General features: G+C 41.8%; 1 protein-coding gene and 1 long non-coding RNA gene across 2 annotated transcripts in view; one reads left to right on the top strand and one right to left on the bottom strand.

Moving 5' to 3' along the window:
- LOC109418444 (zinc finger FYVE domain-containing protein 1) overlaps positions 1 to 17,151 on the top strand; it is a gene marked incomplete at its 5' end in the record, with an annotated part of 52,377 nt that overhangs the window by 16,984 nt on the left and 18,242 nt on the right. Inside the window, 1 exon segment of the mRNA XM_019692633.3 lies at positions 14,552 to 15,858. Within this exon segment, the coding sequence (XP_019548178.3) occupies positions 14,552 to 15,858 (1,307 nt within the window).
- LOC109418445 (uncharacterized) lies at positions 15,884 to 16,551 on the bottom strand. The gene is made up of 2 exons (XR_002132103.3): positions 16,272 to 16,551; positions 15,884 to 16,132 (listed from the first exon to the last, which is right to left on the bottom strand). It is a non-coding gene; the product is annotated as an uncharacterized LOC109418445 (long non-coding RNA).

The raw sequence follows: 17,151 nt of genomic DNA, 5'->3' as shown, positions 1-17,151 counted from the left end.
GATACCTACATCTTTTCTTTCCCCATTCAAACTGTGCTAACATCAACAAAGTGAAGCTGCTCTGGTCACGTTCTTCCACTGCGTGTTACCACAATTGCATGGGGATGTTGTCGTTCAGTTTGAATGCGGTCACTTTTGGTTGGCTTTGTCTACCTACATTGCAGGTTTTCTTATCTCGAATGTGGTTTTACTTATCCAATGAGATTTTTTACTTTTTAGTAGATATTGTTCAAGCTCTGACGGGCTTGGTGGTCTAGTGGCTACCGCTTCTGATTCGTATGCAGAAGGTCATGGGTTCAATCCCAGGCCCGTCCCTTTCATCCTACTTTGTATCTTTCTATCCACTTTCTCTCTCTCTCTTCACTACATATACAACTCATGTATATTCATATGTTCATAGCCATCGCTAGAACCAGAAACGAATTGAAAAAAGTCGTTTCTCTCCCTTCCAACTTCCATTCACAGCACAGTGTATATAACGCCTACAAGTTATGCAACCAAAGCGTGCTGTGCCGCTTGACCTTATTCAGCTTATTCACCACACAATCTATCACCTTACGAACACTATAAATAACCCCTATCCATGGATCGCATCACCGACCCAACGGTGACTCCCAGATCTCCCATCCTTTCCGTCTAACAAATACCCCAGTCCGTACTGGTTGTGGGGATGCAGAGTGCTCTCGGTCTTTAGTAGCAACAACCAGCACACTCTTACATTCCTTTCCCTTCCCAACTGACTATAAGGACGTGGCCGGCGCCGTTATTGATCTAAAATGCATGAGCTGCTAAAATTGCACTTTGAGAATAAGTGGAGTGTCCCGGCCCTTATTCATTTGGATCTCAGTGCAATTGGTACCAGCTCAGATCAATCACGGAGGAGCAACCATTGACATGTATAGTCAGATTTGATCGTTTTTTGATCGTTTTAGTAGATATTGTTCAAGCTCAGTTTGATTTTTCGATGTCTTTAACACCTCAGGCCTTGCGATCGGAACAAAAAGGTACTAAAAATCGGATATGTCTCAAAACACTAGCTTAAAATAGCACAGCCTAAGTGGCTTTAGTCCAAGAACCTTACTTTCGTAAGGGGAATTTCTATCTAGGAAGCTTTGTGAATCCGGTGTTTGTTAATTTCCGTAAAAATACATACAATGAAAAACTCGCGTGTCATGCCTCGAGCATGTGTGCTTGCCAACAACACAATCGTTGCTACACTCATCTCTGAACTATTCACTAGAGATGTATGTGCTATCACAATCGATGTATCAGTTGAGGTTTTCACAACAGAAAATACGTTTATTGTTCGGTTTATTTATCCCATGATGAACCATCCCTTGTGAATGCTTTTAAACAAGTATTCGCATGCGGCACTTTAAAAGGCCATCCGCTAATTATTGGCAGTGATGCCAATGCTCACCATATCATCTGGGGCAGCTCATACATTAACTTGAAAAGCTCCAGTTTGATGAGATCTTGGATTACTTAACATAGGCAACTACCCAATGGCAACTACAGCTTGCATGGCAGTCGCCGGTATCGTATATTGTTGACGACGAAAAGATTTGTGCGCAGCTTGACCGTCACTAGATGGTGGTCAGAGTTGTACCAAGATTTTGTTGATCTCGTCGGAAATCGCCGTTGCTCCAGTTTCAATAATTATTGCAAAACTCAGCAAAACGCGTACCAGGCTGCTTTCGTCTTGAGTCTTGACCCATAAAAAATCATGCATTGCCTACGACTGGACTGGGTAAGCAGTTCGTTATCACCTTTGTTTAAACTTTCCTTTAATCAGAGATTACAGCCGGAGTCTGACCACACGCGTCCTAATCGACTGGATGTGCTGTGTTGGTATTTAATCACAATTTTCAATACATTTGAAACTGCGCGGAGGTAAAGCAGTCAGCAGTTATCAAGCTGGTCAACCGAATCAATTAGTCGCTCGCGTCAGTTGCATTTGTACTGTTCAGTTCAGTACAGTGATCCGTGGGGTGTCTTTGTGTTCAGAGAAAAACTCAAGTTCCAGTTTCGTCTCCTCGCGAAAATGAAAGAAACCGAGGTATGTATCATAGTGTGGCTTACCGTGAAAAGTTATCGACAAGATTAAAAAAACGACGCAATTCGTCTGAATTCGCAATTCCTTGAACCCTACTCTTTTACTCATTGACGCGAATTGCATCAGATTGCTATCACCTGCTAGATCAGCAATCCTGTCGTTGTCGTCGGCGTCCTCTTATCGCTTTGGCACAGATGATAGTGACCCACTTCTTCTTTTTTGCGTTGTTTTTTTTCTATTTCTAGCAAATAAGTAGGTAGTGCAATTCAGGTTCCATCTAACTTCCTTATCGTCTGCGCCATCAACTCTGGTGGAGGCAAAGCTTTGCTGCGGTGTTGTTCTTGTGACGTCGATCTAACTAGGTATTTGTTTGAACCACAAACAACAGTTTAATGGTCTACATTATTAGAAAAATAACTACAAATTTTCGGTGGAATTTAACCGTAATCCTTAAAGCTCAGCAACCGGTGAAAAACATCAAGAATGATCTTAAAAAAAATCTCACGCATATCGAACGTAATATTTATTTAACTTACAACCTTCTGATCACAATGCTAACTATCACAAATACTACCGTAGTTCTGCAAATGATGTAAGCGACATAGACAATTTTTACAAATTTCTGGTTATTGCACATGAGACTCTTGGAAACACCAGGGTGCCAGGCCACCATTTTTAAGAATCCAACATCAGTATGTAAACATTTGTGTATCCACAATGGATTCCATTGTGGATACACGATAGATGTTGGCTCCTGTCAGATGCATTAGGTGGGATTAGGGTTGCCACATACGTGCTTGGAAATTCTTTAATGTTTTCTTCAGTAGATGTTCGATTACGATGACACCGTGCATCCTACTATAGCGGGATTACCGCAGTGTTATGATTTCTCAAGATATATACCCGGAAGGATAAACATTTAGAATGGCGAATGAAGTATGAATAAAGTTGTATTTTACTCAGAATAAGTTCGAATTTCGAACATAGCATTTGCTTTGTCAAAATTGGTGTTAACGTTTTGGGCTTCGGGTCACATGAATGAAAATCAGTGAAGGTGAGGATGATAGGACGAATATCCGAATTCATGCAGCTAAAAGTAGGGAGAATCCGGAACAATCTGTGGCCGTGATGCTTTGCTAATGATTCCTCCTGAGATTTACTTTATGATTTCCTATGAATTACTCCACGAGACTATCCTGGGAAGCAGTCCAAGAGCTGTACTTGGGATTTCTATGGGATTTGTTGGTGAGATTTTGTTGGTATTTGTTCATGGGATTCCTCCAGATCTATCCAAAAGTTGTTTCTGGGATCTCCTCCACTGCCGTTATACGCATTATTGTCCCATGTTATATGGGATTCCCATATAACATGGGATAATCGGGCGTAGAACGGCAGTCCAGGAGTTGTCTATTGGATTCTTCCAGCACCCTGTTCATTCTGGGATTGCTTCAAGATTCGTTCAAGAGTTCCTCCTGGGATACCTCTAGCAGCTGCTTCTGGAATTTTTCCAGAAGTTCTTCCTGGGATTCCTCCAGAAATTCCTTCTGGGATTTATCTACGAGTTCATTCTGACATATCTACAAGCGTTCCTCCTGGAATTCCTCTAGGAGTTCCTCCTGGGATTCCTCCGAGAATTTCTCCTGAGATTCATCCGAGAGTTCCTTCCTCCAGGAGTTCTTCCTAGGATTCCTCCTGGAGTTCTTCCTAGAATTCCTCCAGGAGTTCCTCCTGGGATTTCTCCGAGAGTTCCTCCTGAGATTCATCCGAGAGTTCCTTCTGGGATTCCTCCAGGAGTTCCTCTTGGGATTCCTCCTGGAGCTCTTCCTAGGATTCCTCAAGGAGTTCCTCCGAGAGTTCCTTCTGGAATTCCTCCTAGGATTCATCCAGGAGCTCCTCCTGGGATTCATCCATGAGTTCCTCCTGAGATTCCTCCTGGAGTTCCTTCTGGGATTCCTAAAGGAGTTCCTCCTGGGATTCCTCCGAGAGTTCCTTCTGGAATTCCCTCTGAAGTTCCTCCTAGAATTCCTATAGAAGTTCCTCCTTAGTTTCCTCCATAAGTTCCTCCTGGGATTCCTCCAGGAGTTGCTCCTGGGATTCCTCCATGAGTTCCTCCTGGGATTTCTCCGAGAGTTCTTCCTAAAATTTCTCAAGTAGTTCTTCCAGGGATTCCTCTGAAAGTTCCTTCTGGAGTTCTTCCTAGGATTCATCTAGGAACTCCTCCTGGGATTCCTTCAGGAATTCCTCATGGAATTCCTCTAGAGGCGTTCCTCGTGGGATTCCTCCGAGAGTTCCTCCTGGATTTTTTTCTGGAGTTCCTCCTAGGATTCTTCCAGGAGTTCCTCTTGGGATTTTTCCAGGAGTTCCTCCTGGGATTCCTCGAAGAATTCCTTCTGGGGTTTCTAAAGGAGTTCCTCCTACGAAACTACAGAGTTACGGCAGCATTGACTTAATACACAGCTAGCCGCGTTCGGTAATTTTTACCGAAATCTCAACAGCTGAACGTTCGGTAATGGTTTTTTACCGAAATTCTGTAAAAATTACCAAATTTCGGTAAAATGTTATCGTTTATCTGTCAAATTTTAAGGAAGTTCGGTAAACGTCACCGAATTTCTCCGGTAAAAAACTTAACGGTTGAGCTTTCGGTAAAATATTACCGAAGTCGGTGATTTTTGCTAAGTGTGTACTATGTTGCTATCACTGCAGTTGAAGAGAACGCTCCATACACACTTAGCAAAAATCACCGACTTCGGTAATATTTTACCGAAAGCTCAACCGTTAAGTTTTTTACCGGAGAAATTCGGTGACGTTTACCGAACTTCCTTAAAATTTGACAGATAAACGATAACATTTTACCGAAATTTGGTAATTTTTACAGAATTTCGGTAAAAAACCATTACCGAACGTTCAGCTGTTGAGATTTCGGTAAAAATTACCGAACGCGGCTAGCTGTGTACATTGCCGAAGCACTTTTTTGAAAATGGTCTTATTTCCATTGGATTGTCATTACTTCGCCCTTTTTCAACCACATCAGACATCCATAGGCTAATATTGGTCAAACAAGAGTAGTGGAAATCCATTTGATTGATTTACTTGGATTTTAGATCCCAAGTTTCATCAAAGGTTCGTCGGCATTGACCGGAGGTCATCCATGCTTCCTTGATTCTGAACTCAATGTGAGATGTCCTGGAAATAATCCCATGCTCCCTCTATTGATTCTCTGTGCTCTCCACTCTCCACCTGCTGAATTGTATGGAAGCTAGAGTATTCTTGACCGATGACCGCTAAGAAGTGTACGGTCGCCAATGCTCGTGCTCATGTTTTATGTTCAAGGTGAGGTGTCCCGGAACTTCCAACGCACTTTGCCTGTTTAGTTACATTTATATTCAGTTTATGCTTATCAAATGGCAATCTACACATCAACACGAATAAATTGACCTGCAATCTGATGCAACTGGCGTCATTTTCGCTTAAATATAGAAAATGGCCAACATTCACACACTGAGAACATTTGTTAGTACCAAGCTGTTTGGGCTCAATCGATGGCCTAGCTTTCCTTCTTCTTTATAGCTATCTCTTATCTCTATCTACTTTCTCCTCTTCGGCATACGCAACTCATATTCATGTTCATAGCCAAACATATTGAATATACCGGTTTCCTTCCATATAACTTCACAGAACAGTGTCCATTAATCATACCACGTCTACAAGTTAGGCAATGCGCGAATTGCGCGGCATCGACTTCACAGCAATCAACACACAATCTGTATGTATCACCAGATATCCACGCACTCACGCCAACCTTTACCAACCCAACCACTTCGCGGTAAACCCCTTGACATCTACATGAACTAGTGCAGATGTAGTGAATTCCACAGTCTGCCGTGGGCAAGCGAGTACTATCACCATCATCTTCCTGGAGGGTTGCCTGTCCGGATTTCTGCTAAGAGTCTTTCAAAAATTTCTGTTGGAATGGAATTCATCAAACAGTTCCTGCAATGATTCCTCCACGAATTATTCTAAAGGTCCTACAAAGATTTTATCAGGAATTCTCCAAAATTTCTCATGAGATTCATCCCGGATATCTTCTAGGTATTTCTCCAGGAATTTCTACGGAGAGAGGAAGCTTCAGGGATTTCAGTACATAATTTATCTAAAGGGAGCTTACCGCCTGTATATTATACGGGAATGTCCAAGACTGATAGGGCCGATAAAATCACATTTCTTCAACAATTATTGCTAGGATTCCTCAAGGACTTTCAGCTGGGATGCCTCAAACAGTTTCTGCTGGAATTACTTCAGTAATTCTTCTAGAAATTTCTCCGAGAACTTCTTCAAAAATTCTTTCAACAAATTTCCAGGAATTCCTCTAGAGGCTCCTCATCCTCGCATTTCTGCACGGATTCCTCGTCCAGGTATTCCTTCTGAGATTCCTTCAGGGATTCATGCTGCAATTCCATTGGAAATTTCTGATGGAATCCTTCGAGCAACGCCACGATTTTTCAGGATTCATGCTGTGATGACTTTAGGAATTTCTGCTGGAATTTCATCCAGGAATTATTATCAAATTATTGTAGATATTTCATCCAGGGATCCCCCAGTAATTTCTTATGCAATTCTACTCGAAAATCCCTTTGGTATTTCTCCAGGAATCCTGAGATTACTTCAGGAAATTCTGTTGGAATTCCTGTACAAATTCCTGATTTGATTATTCAAGCAATTTTCGCTGTGGTTATTCCTGCTATTCATCCAGGAACTTCTCTCAAATCTCCTACAAGCCCAGATATTTCTCCCATGATTCATCGCGGCTTCCACTGCGAGCATGAATTCTTCTAGGGATTCCTCGAGGTATTCCTTTCGGAATTACTCCACATATTCTTTCCGAGATTCCCATAGGGGTTCTTTCTAGGATTTCTTCAAGACTTTCCCAGGAATTCTTCCGGGGTTTCCTCTAACACATCATTCCCTGGTTTCTCCAGAAATAATTTATACCAGGATTCTTCAAAAAGTTCACTCTGGTATCTCTCAGGGAACTTCTTCCATGATTATTCCTTTAATTTCCTCTGTGTTTCTTCCAGGATGCCTTCGGAGATTCATTACAGAATTTCTCTAAAAAATCCTTCGGGGGCTCATCCAGGAGTTCCGGGAATCCTCCAGGATTTTTTCAGAGATTCCTCTAGGCTAGGAGATTCTTTTGAAATTAATCTTGAAGATTCTTCTGAGATACCTACAGTTCCTTTTGTAATGTTTTTTTTTCGGGATTCCCAAAAGGAATTCCTTGCAAAACTGCTGGAGGAATTCTTCATGGAACTCCTATACGAATTTTATGATGAATTCATAGAAGAATTTCATAAAAAAAAACCTCTATGTAGTAATTCCATGACAAATTGCTGGAGGACTCCGTGAGGACTTACATTAAGAACATCTGAGAGAATTCTAGAATGAACATCCGGAGGAATTTTAGAAAAATCTGTGGGAATTATAGAAGGAACTGCTGAAAGAATCCCGGAAGGACTTCCTGAAGGATTCCTGGGACGCCTGGAGAAATTTTCGGCGAGTTTCCAGGAGAGATCTCTGACGGAATTCCCGGCTTAATATCAGAAGAAAATATTGACGGGATTCCGAAGAAACGCACTCAGGATTCCCGGACAAAACTTCTGGAGGAATACTGAAAGAAACAGAAGGTATCCCGGAAGAAATTGCAGTTGAAATTCCTGGAGGAATGCGGAAAACGGGAATTTCAAAAGGAACTCCTTGAGGAATTCCAGAAGGAACTTTTTGTGGCATCACAGATAGATTTGCTGATGGAAAATCAGAAAAAAAAATCTAGGAGGAATCTCAGAAGAAACTTTTGAAGGGATACCAGGTTTTGTCTCAGTTGAGATGTTACGCCAAAGATGCTTCCCCTCCCTTTGAAGCGTACAGAAACTTCAAGGAGATTCCCGAAACTTTAAGAAACTCAATACTCCAGAACATAGGTTCCCAATCTTTTTAGGTGCGCGACCCCCTTTTGCCAGTAGACGTGCTTTCGTCGACCCATCATAGAAATTCCCTCATTTGTTGTCTGTTACTGTAAGTTATTCAACTGTTCCTCGCGACCCCCTGGATGAAGATCGGCGACCCCCCCTGCAGGGTCGCTACCCACAGTTTGGGAAACCATGCTCCAGAACATTCTAGAACGTTCTTTTCCTTTTTTTCTGGAACTTTCAGCAACTTCCAGAAAGTTCTTGAAATTTATAGAATATTGATGTTCCAGAACACTCCAGAATGTTCTTCTTATTATTTCTGGAAAGTCAAAAAACATCCAGAAAGTTCTCGTAATTTTAGGAAATTTGATACAACTATGGTGAAACTTTTCAACGAAACATTTCAAAGCATTACGGACAGACAGACATACAACGCTGGGCTTTTATTTACAGGGGATAGACAAAATGATCGGGACAGGCAAAATTTTCCCTTCTCAAAAAAAATCCAAATAGCTGTAACTTTTCGAAAAGTGCATCAAATATTCTCAAATTTTCACTGCAAGTTGATCAACTATTTGTGTATCAGTGGACAAAATTTGAAAAAGATCGAACTATTCTGCACGAAGTTATAAAGGATCTAACAAAAAGGTACAATTATCCGATAGCCAACTTTGAGCTGTTATATCTTCGGATTCAATGAACCGAATGCAATGAAATTTTGACCATTTATGACTTATATAATAAGCTTTTAATAGTTATTTATGTAACGAGTTGCAAAAAGTTGATTTTTTCAGCACGAGTCGTACATTTATCCGACGAGGCTTGCCGAGTTGGATAAATACGAAGAGTGCTGAAAAATCGAGTTTTGCAACGAGTTCCATACAACATTTTATGCAATGATTTTTTTCATAATGCAACTCATATGAGTTGCATTATGAACATTATCAAACTATTTTTCATTATGCAACTCATTTCCGTTGCATAATGAACCAGTTCGGAAAAATTGGCCATTATGGTTCCAAAATGAGATATATAAAATGAAAATTATTATACTGAATTAACATAACTTAAAATTCTTAACACGGAAGAAAATTATAACAATTAGATTATTTTTCTAATAAGATACCAAATTTTCTTAAATTTCAACATCGTTTTAAAATTCAAGATGCTAATTATAGTTCATTTAAGTTCTCTCTGATTGTCTTAAATACAGATAAGTTTTGAAAGAAGGTAACAATATAGGCGGCAATTAATTTAAAAAGTAATGGGATGCATATTAAAAACAGATTAATTTACTAAAAAATCATAAAATTAATGAAATCGCTATAATTTTTTCTCTTGTTAATAATTTCAAGTTTAGTCAAACGTTTTCCAGAGCTCATTATATAAGTCATAAATGGACAAAATTTCAATGCATTCGGTTCATTGAATCCAGAGATATAACAGCTCAAAGTTGGCTATCAGATAATTCTACCTTTTTCTAAAATGCTTATAGCTTTGTGCAGAATAGCCCGATCTTTTCCAAATTCTGTCCACTGATACACAACTAGCTGATGAACTTACAGTAAAAAATTGAGAACATTTGATGCACTTTTCGAAAAGTTACAGCTAATTGGACATTTTTTGAAGAGTGAAAATTTTGCCTGTCCCGATCATTTTGTCTATCCCCTGTATATTAGGCCTGTCCATTTTTTCAAAAATGTTTTCTGATTCTCAAGTCCACCCGCGTATTTTTAATTGGTATCCTGAAAGCAGTAACTGGTCAAAATTTCAGCCAAATCCGTTGAAATTAAGAGGTGCATCAAATCAATTTTGTATTTTTCGACTATTTTCGAACTTCAAAAAATCATAACTACACTAAAACTTGTCAAAAATTAATTCTATCGGCAGAAATTGAAAGATATACTTGTTTGCTACAGGTTCTCCAATCCAAACAATATATCCCAATAAAATTAAAGGAAGCGTATGTAATCAGAAAAACCTTAAAAAGTTGATTTTTGGATAGATTTGGTTCTGGAACACCCTAATATACGTAATAAGTTGGGTATTTGAAAACGGCATCATATCCTCCAATGTTTTGAGATTATTTGCTTGTTTGACATCAATGCTGTAAGAATTGAGCAAAAATTATTAAATTATATATGATTCCTACAGAGATTTTATTCAGTGATTCCCTTCGTGATTACCCAAAAATTTCTCTTGAAATTCATCCCGGAAATCCTCTTGATATTCTTCCAGGAATTTCTGCTGATACAGCTTCAGGAATTTCCGCTGTAATTTCTGCATTACGTTTGTCTGAAAGAAGCTTAGCGAATTATACAGTCGCATTTCTGCAAAAAAGATCCTGTTGGGATTTCTCATGCAGTTTCTTTTGGGATTCCTCTAGAAAATCCTCTGAGAGTTCCTTCAGCAATTGTTTCAGCAATTTTTGGCAGTCATTTCTGTAGGGACTCCTCCTAGCAATTATTTACGGATTCCTCCACAGTTGCTTCTGGGATACGTCCAAGCATTTCTAAGGAATTCATGCTGCGAATCATTTAAGAATTTCTGCTGGAATCTCTCAAACAGTTCTTGCAATGACTCTTCCAGGAATTATTTTAAAATGACTACATAGATTTTATCCAGAGGATTCCCCACGAATTTCATTTTAGCATTTTTCCCGAAAATCTACGTGGGCTCTTGGTGTTCCATCAGGAAATTCTGCTGGGACTCCTGTACAAATTCCTGGTGTGATTCTTCAAGCAATTTTTGCTGCGATTACTTCTGCTATTCATCCACAAATTCCTCTGAAAACTCCTGCTAAGATTCCTCCAGAAATTCCTTCCATTATTCTTCACGGCTTCCTCTTCCTCTATAAGTATGAGTTCTTCTCATGATTCCTCCACAAATTCTTTCCGAGATTTTCACAGGGATTTGTTCTAGAAATCCTTCAAGACTTGCCCAGGAATTCTTCCCGGGTTTCCTCTAACTATCCTTCCGTGATTTCTCCTAAAATTTATGCCAGGATTCTTCCAGGAGTTCTCTGTGGGATCCCTCAGGGAGCTTCTTCCAGGGATTTATTCAAGATTCCTTTTTAGAAGTACGTTCTGCAATTCTTGTAGGAGTTTCTTAGATTCCTAAAAAGGTGAATCTTCCAGAAATTCCTTCCAGAACGCCTTTAGAGATTCCTTACGGATTTTTTTTTTTAGAAATTGGGTTTTTAAATTAAGAAAAATGTATTGATTTTTTGATTTTATACGAAAGAGCACCTTTTTCTGAACCACCATGATTTTTTTCAGATTTTTAGAACTTCATTTTGGTACCTAAAATCGCTTTCGAAGAGATTTTTCGAAACCACCTTTTGACAGCTGGTCAACTGTTTGACAGCTCCGCCCAGTACAAAATGCGACGAGGGGTGATTCGACAAATCGCTCACATACAAACTTCAAACTGATTTTTAAATAGGTTCCCGGGCACCAAAATTCATGAAAATTTGGATTTCGGCTCAGTTTTGCATGCAGATTCTGAATATGGAATTATCTCAACACCGCTAAAGAAGCTAATTCCTTCGGAGGTTCATCCAGAAGTTTCGGGAATCATCCGGGATTTTTTTTCCAGAGATTCCTCCAGGAGCTACTTAGCCAGCTGTCACGTTTTCATCGTTTCCGCATTTATTATTGATTCGGCCGGTCAAAGGGAAAAACTTCTGGTGCTACGCCATCCGGCAGAGAAGAAAATTGTCACTCCAAGAAGTGATTGTGCCGGGTGGATTTGGAAAGTTTACGAAAGTGCTCCTGCTCCGTGTATTATTTTGTGGTGAAGATGGGTCTATCGCAATTTGTGTTGGTATCGCCGGATCCATATAAACTGAATAATGATAAAAGTTTGAGAGCATGGGGACTTTAAAGTGATCACTTTTGGTTGATGAGAGGAATCTGTCACCCACAAAAGTGTTTTGAATGAGTTTGAATAAGGTGAAATTGACTAGACTAGACTAGAGATTCCTCCAGAAGCTACTTCTCTAATGGGGCACGTTCAATGTAGTACTAGATTTGTAGTATTGAGCTGAATTTTAGTATGGTGAGAAGGTCAAATCTCTGTTTCTGCAATGAAATGGTGCAAAAAGCGTGGGTATTATGATTCCTTGCCTAATTTGATGCTGTTTGAGCAAAACTTTGGATAACTATGTTGTTTATGTTGAAAGAAATGGAGAAAACAACAACACTGTTGCCCAAAGTTTTGCTCAAACAGCATCAAATTAGGCAAGGAATCATAATACCCACGCTTTTTGCACCATTTCATTGCAGAAACAGAGAATTGACCTTCTCACCATACTAAAATTCAGCTCATTACTACAAATCTAGTACTTCACCGATCTGTCCTATTGCTTTATAAGTTTCTGCTGAGATTCTTCCTGTTTCTTTTAGAATGTATTCAGAGGGTTTTTTCTCGGAAATTCCAAAAATGTTAGCTCAGAACCACTGGTGGAATTTCTCAAGGAACTCCTCTACGCATTTGATAAGGAATTCGTAGAAGAATTCTATACAGAAACTTCTTGAGAATGTCCATTAGAAACATCTGAAGGAATTTCAGAGTGAACTTTCTCAAGAATCCCAGAAAAATCTGCAAGAGTTTTAGAAGAAACTCCTGAAAGAATCCCGGAAGGACTCCCTGAAAGATTCCTGGAACTCGCGGTCGGAGAAATCCCTGAAAAAATAAGACACGATCGGTGGAGTACTAGATTTGTAGTAATGAGACGTTCCTGCAATGAAATGACCCAAAAAGCGTGGGATGGGTACTATTATGCTTCCTTGCCTAATTTGATGCTTTTTAAGCAACACTTGGGACGACTGTGTTGTTGTATTTGCCGTTTCTCGGTTCTTCAACAACACAGTTAGCCAAAATTTTGCTAAAACAGCGTCAAATCAGGCAAGGAATCATACACACTAAGGCCGATGGCATAGTAAGGCGGCGCGTGAAGCGATGCGCAACGCGTTTGTCGATCAGCTTTCATACACGCGTCGAGCAACGCGAAGCATGACACAGTGATGCGCCTTGTGACGCGTATCCGAAGCAAAATTACCGATGCCCAGCACCATAATCATAACCATCAGCATAATGAGAACTCTCAAACCACGACCAAACTCACACCTGACTCAACCCCGTCGTAACGAATTTACTCAAACAGCACACAGCACACACCAGGCGCACAGAATCATGAGACGGTCCTAGCAACCATCAGTTCCCCGTACAGCAACTTGTGCATGCACGCGCGTGAAAGCACTCGACGGAATGGTTTGACGCAGCTGTCGACGCTGTGATTCGCGTTCACTCTGACTGGTCAACGCGTCTCACCATGCGTTTTGCACTGGCGCTTACAAAAACTGTTCGAACGCAAACGCGTCGCACTGCGCTTCGCTTCACGCAACTCTCTACTATGTCACCGCCGTAAGATGAGCTCGGCAAACGTCGGCACCGCCGTGTCTCAGTAAATATTTATACTGAACTGCCCATGATCGCATATCAGTCCCATATTTGCTGGATTTCCTATTCATATGGGGCAATTATGCGATCATAGGCAGTGAATCTCGGTAAAAAATAACGCTTGTTAGCTGAATCTCGGCAAAACATTTTCTGGACCTCAGCAAACAAACAACACGATTGCTGAGATCTCGTTGGAAAACTAGTTTGCTGAGCGCTCGGCGGTGCCAATCTCGGTAAAAAGCAAGGCAAATTGCCGAGATTCAGCGAAAAAAATTAAGTGTGTAGAACCCAACCCACGGTTTTGAACCATTTCATTGCAGTAAAGTATCAACACTGCTACAAATCTTGTACTCCCATTCTTGAAATAATCTGTGGAGCAATTCCACAAGGAGCTTCTAAAGGAATCTCGGAAGAAATCCCGGGTGAGTTTTCTGGAATGATTCTTGAAGGAACTTCAAGAAAATACTGGAGGAATCCTGAGAATAAACTTGTAAAGCAGTTCCGGAAGAAATCGCAGTTGAAATTCCTGGAGGTATACCAGAAGGAGGAATTCTCAAAAGGAGATATCCCAGAAAAAACTCTTGGAAATATCTCGGACGGAACTTCTTGTGGAATTTCGGATAGAATTTTAGATGGTATCTCAAGAGAATTCCAGGAGGATTTCAGAAGAAACTTCTGCAGGAGTAGCAGAACGTAGAGGTTTGAAAGAATCAATGGTCCACTGCACGAATTTGTGCTGGCCTGCTTACTCCCACACGAAATTTGACGTTTGAGCGGTGTCGGCACCGCTCAAACGTCAAATTTCCTGTGGGAGAAAGCAGGCCAGCACAAATTCGTGCAGTGGACCATGGAGAAACTATTGTAGGAACACCATTAAGGATTTCTTGAAAACATTTTTGGACCCACGGCTTAACCCCCTTTTCGAAGAAAAAAACTCACTTTTTCGGAAGTTTATCAAGAGTGGGATTCCATCCCAAGACCTTGGCGTCCCACCAGGTCCGCTCCACATCCGGCCTTCTCACCAAAAACACATTTTTAACTTTTTTCTTCTTTCTTCTCTCGTTTCCAGGCCTCCAGTCCGGACCGGCACTCGCTGAGGACGAACAGTTTTTCGTCGCAATCGCACCTGCGTCCGGACGTCCTGGCAGAGGTGTCCCCATCGGCGGCGTTGGTCTCGCTGACCCTGAACCCGGACGACAGCGGAGACCTCTCGCTGACCATAGGCAGCCGACCGAAGAGTTTCCTCCTGATGGACGAGAAGGAAAATGTCCAACCGAGGTCGGCGGAACATTTTTGTAAGAAGTTGCGCGTGCAGCCCGATGCCAAATTGAAGGTGGTTTCGATCTTTGGGAACACCGGTGACGGGAAGAGCCACACCATGAATCATGCGTTTTTCGATGGGGCGGAGGTGTTCAGGACTTCGTCGGAGCAGACCTCGTGCACGTTGGGTATTTGGGCTTCGTATCATCAGCACAACAATGTCCTTTGCTTGGATACCGAGGGATTGCTAGGGGAAACCATCAACGAAAATCGACAAATGCGAATGCTGCTCAAAGTTCTGGCAATTTCGGATATCGCTATCTATAGGACCAGGTCTGAGCGGTTGCGGACGGATATGTACAAATTTTTGGGGACGGCTTCGAGAGCATTTACGAAGTACTTTTCCGGGGCATTGCAATCACTCGGATCTACATTGACACCGCAATCGCTAGGGCCGGCGGTGATCATTTTCCAAGAGACGCAGAATACGGAAATTTTGAAGGAAAGCTCCGAAGGGAAAACCGAGGAGGATATTCTGAGGGAAAGCTTTGCCAAGCAAAAAATGGAACTGTTGGCATTTAGCTCGTTGCGGTACGTCGGGGTTCAGACCAGACACCCTCCCACCAACTACGAGCCACTGAGGATGGCGCTCGAGAAAGAGTTGAAAAATACAACGGTACGGTCGCCACGGCAACCGAACGTTGTTTTTGAAGCCCTACAGGCACTGAACAGAAAATTCAACGGAGAACTTTCATCCCTACCGCACAACACCTTCCCGGAGCAGTATTTCACCTGTACCACGTTCTGCAAGTCGTGCAACGTGCGCTGCCAGCTCTCGATGGGCCACCTGGAAACCAAGGAGGACCACAAGTTTTCCGGACCCTGCACCTACCAGCACCAGTACGAGAACAAAGTGTACCTGTGCAACAAGTGCCATGTCAACGGTCGCCAAGTGGTCGTCAACATCAAAACGCAAACGAGCAACGATTCCTCCTGGTTGGGACTGGCCAAGTACGCCTGGAGCGGGTCGGTCATCGAGTGTCCCCACTGCGGGGAAATCTACCGCTCCCGGCAGCACTGGTACGGAAACAAATCCCCAGAACAGACGGCCGTCAGGTAAGTCGCGAAGAAAAGAACAAGGTTGATTTCTTTTTTCAGTACTGTTTATTTAGGTAAAAAGTGCGAATTTCAACGACCCCTTTTTGTCTAGTGTGGGGGGAAAGTGGGGCGGTCGTTTTTCCTAGTGGCGACGACGGCTGCGGCTACGACGCCGGCGGGACATGGAACGTGGCCGCGATCGCGAACGAGAACGGGAACGGCGTCGGGACCTACGCCGACGGCCCATCGCATCGTTGGGTTGCTGTTCATATTCGTCCTCTTCAAGGGGTGGCTGGTAAAAGAAAAGCAAAAAGGAAATCAGATTTTCTAGGTCCCACACGCTAGTTGCAATTTCGGATTTTTTCTCTTTGTGAAACGTCGGCTACACACTCCACCCTTTCCATAGTACACGAGGTTTATGGATGACTTACCGTGTTATTCAGTTTCGGCATTGCCGCAAATTTGTTGTTGCTTGAAATTAGGGGGGAAGGGGTCAGGTCCGGAGATTTTCTGCTTCTTCAGTTGAGTTCGGACTGCTCTTGCTGTTAATTTTGTTCGTCTGGCTTTCTTGAAGGTCCAAAATTGAATGATTAAAATTTCTGATCTCCTCGAACCGGTCAGTTTTTCATGGCCTACTTAAATCCTCAAATCACGTCCTGCGGTCGTGCGTCCACGCGAAGGCTCACAGTTGATCATTTTCAAGCGCCGCTTTTAGCTTTTGGATTGAGGTGAACTGTGATATTTAACAGACAATTCGAATTGATCCGACGCAATGTCATATATCCTCAGGGTGCCGTTATAGTTACGCGTGAGAGTGGGAGTGCGCGTGTGCGAAGCCGCAAAGAAGAATATCAACAATAGCAAATTCACGAAAATCCTATGGACGCGCACTTTCACTCTCACTTTGAAGCGGCACTATGTCATCGCCGTCAGTCAGGGTTTCTTTCAGGAATTTCTCCAGAATTATCTCTTGAATTGGAATGCCATCCAGGATTTATCATAAGATTTCTTCCGTATTTTCACACGCCATTTTTCTTGCTATTCCTTTTTGAATTATACTCGGAGGTTCTTCCGCATATCTACCGGCATTTTTCTAAGATTCGAACAGTTGTTCTTCCTTAAGAATCTTGAAGATTCTTGTATTCCTTCCTAAGTTTTTCATAGGAATCCTAAAGAACTTCTTTCCTGATTTTTTTTCCCAGTGGTTTTTCCTGTATTTCTTCCTGAACCCCACGCCATATTGTTCCTAGAGCTTCTCTTGGGATTCCTCTTGAAGATTTTGCGCGTTTGCTCCCGGTGATCTTCTCGGGA

Source organism: Aedes albopictus, chromosome 3 (assembly GCF_035046485.1).
Source record: "Aedes albopictus strain Foshan chromosome 3, AalbF5, whole genome shotgun sequence".
Classification (NCBI taxonomy): Eukaryota; Metazoa; Arthropoda; class Insecta; order Diptera; family Culicidae; genus Aedes; species Aedes albopictus.
The sequence above is the reverse complement of the archived record's forward strand: the minus strand, read 5'-3'. Positions and strand labels throughout refer to the sequence as shown.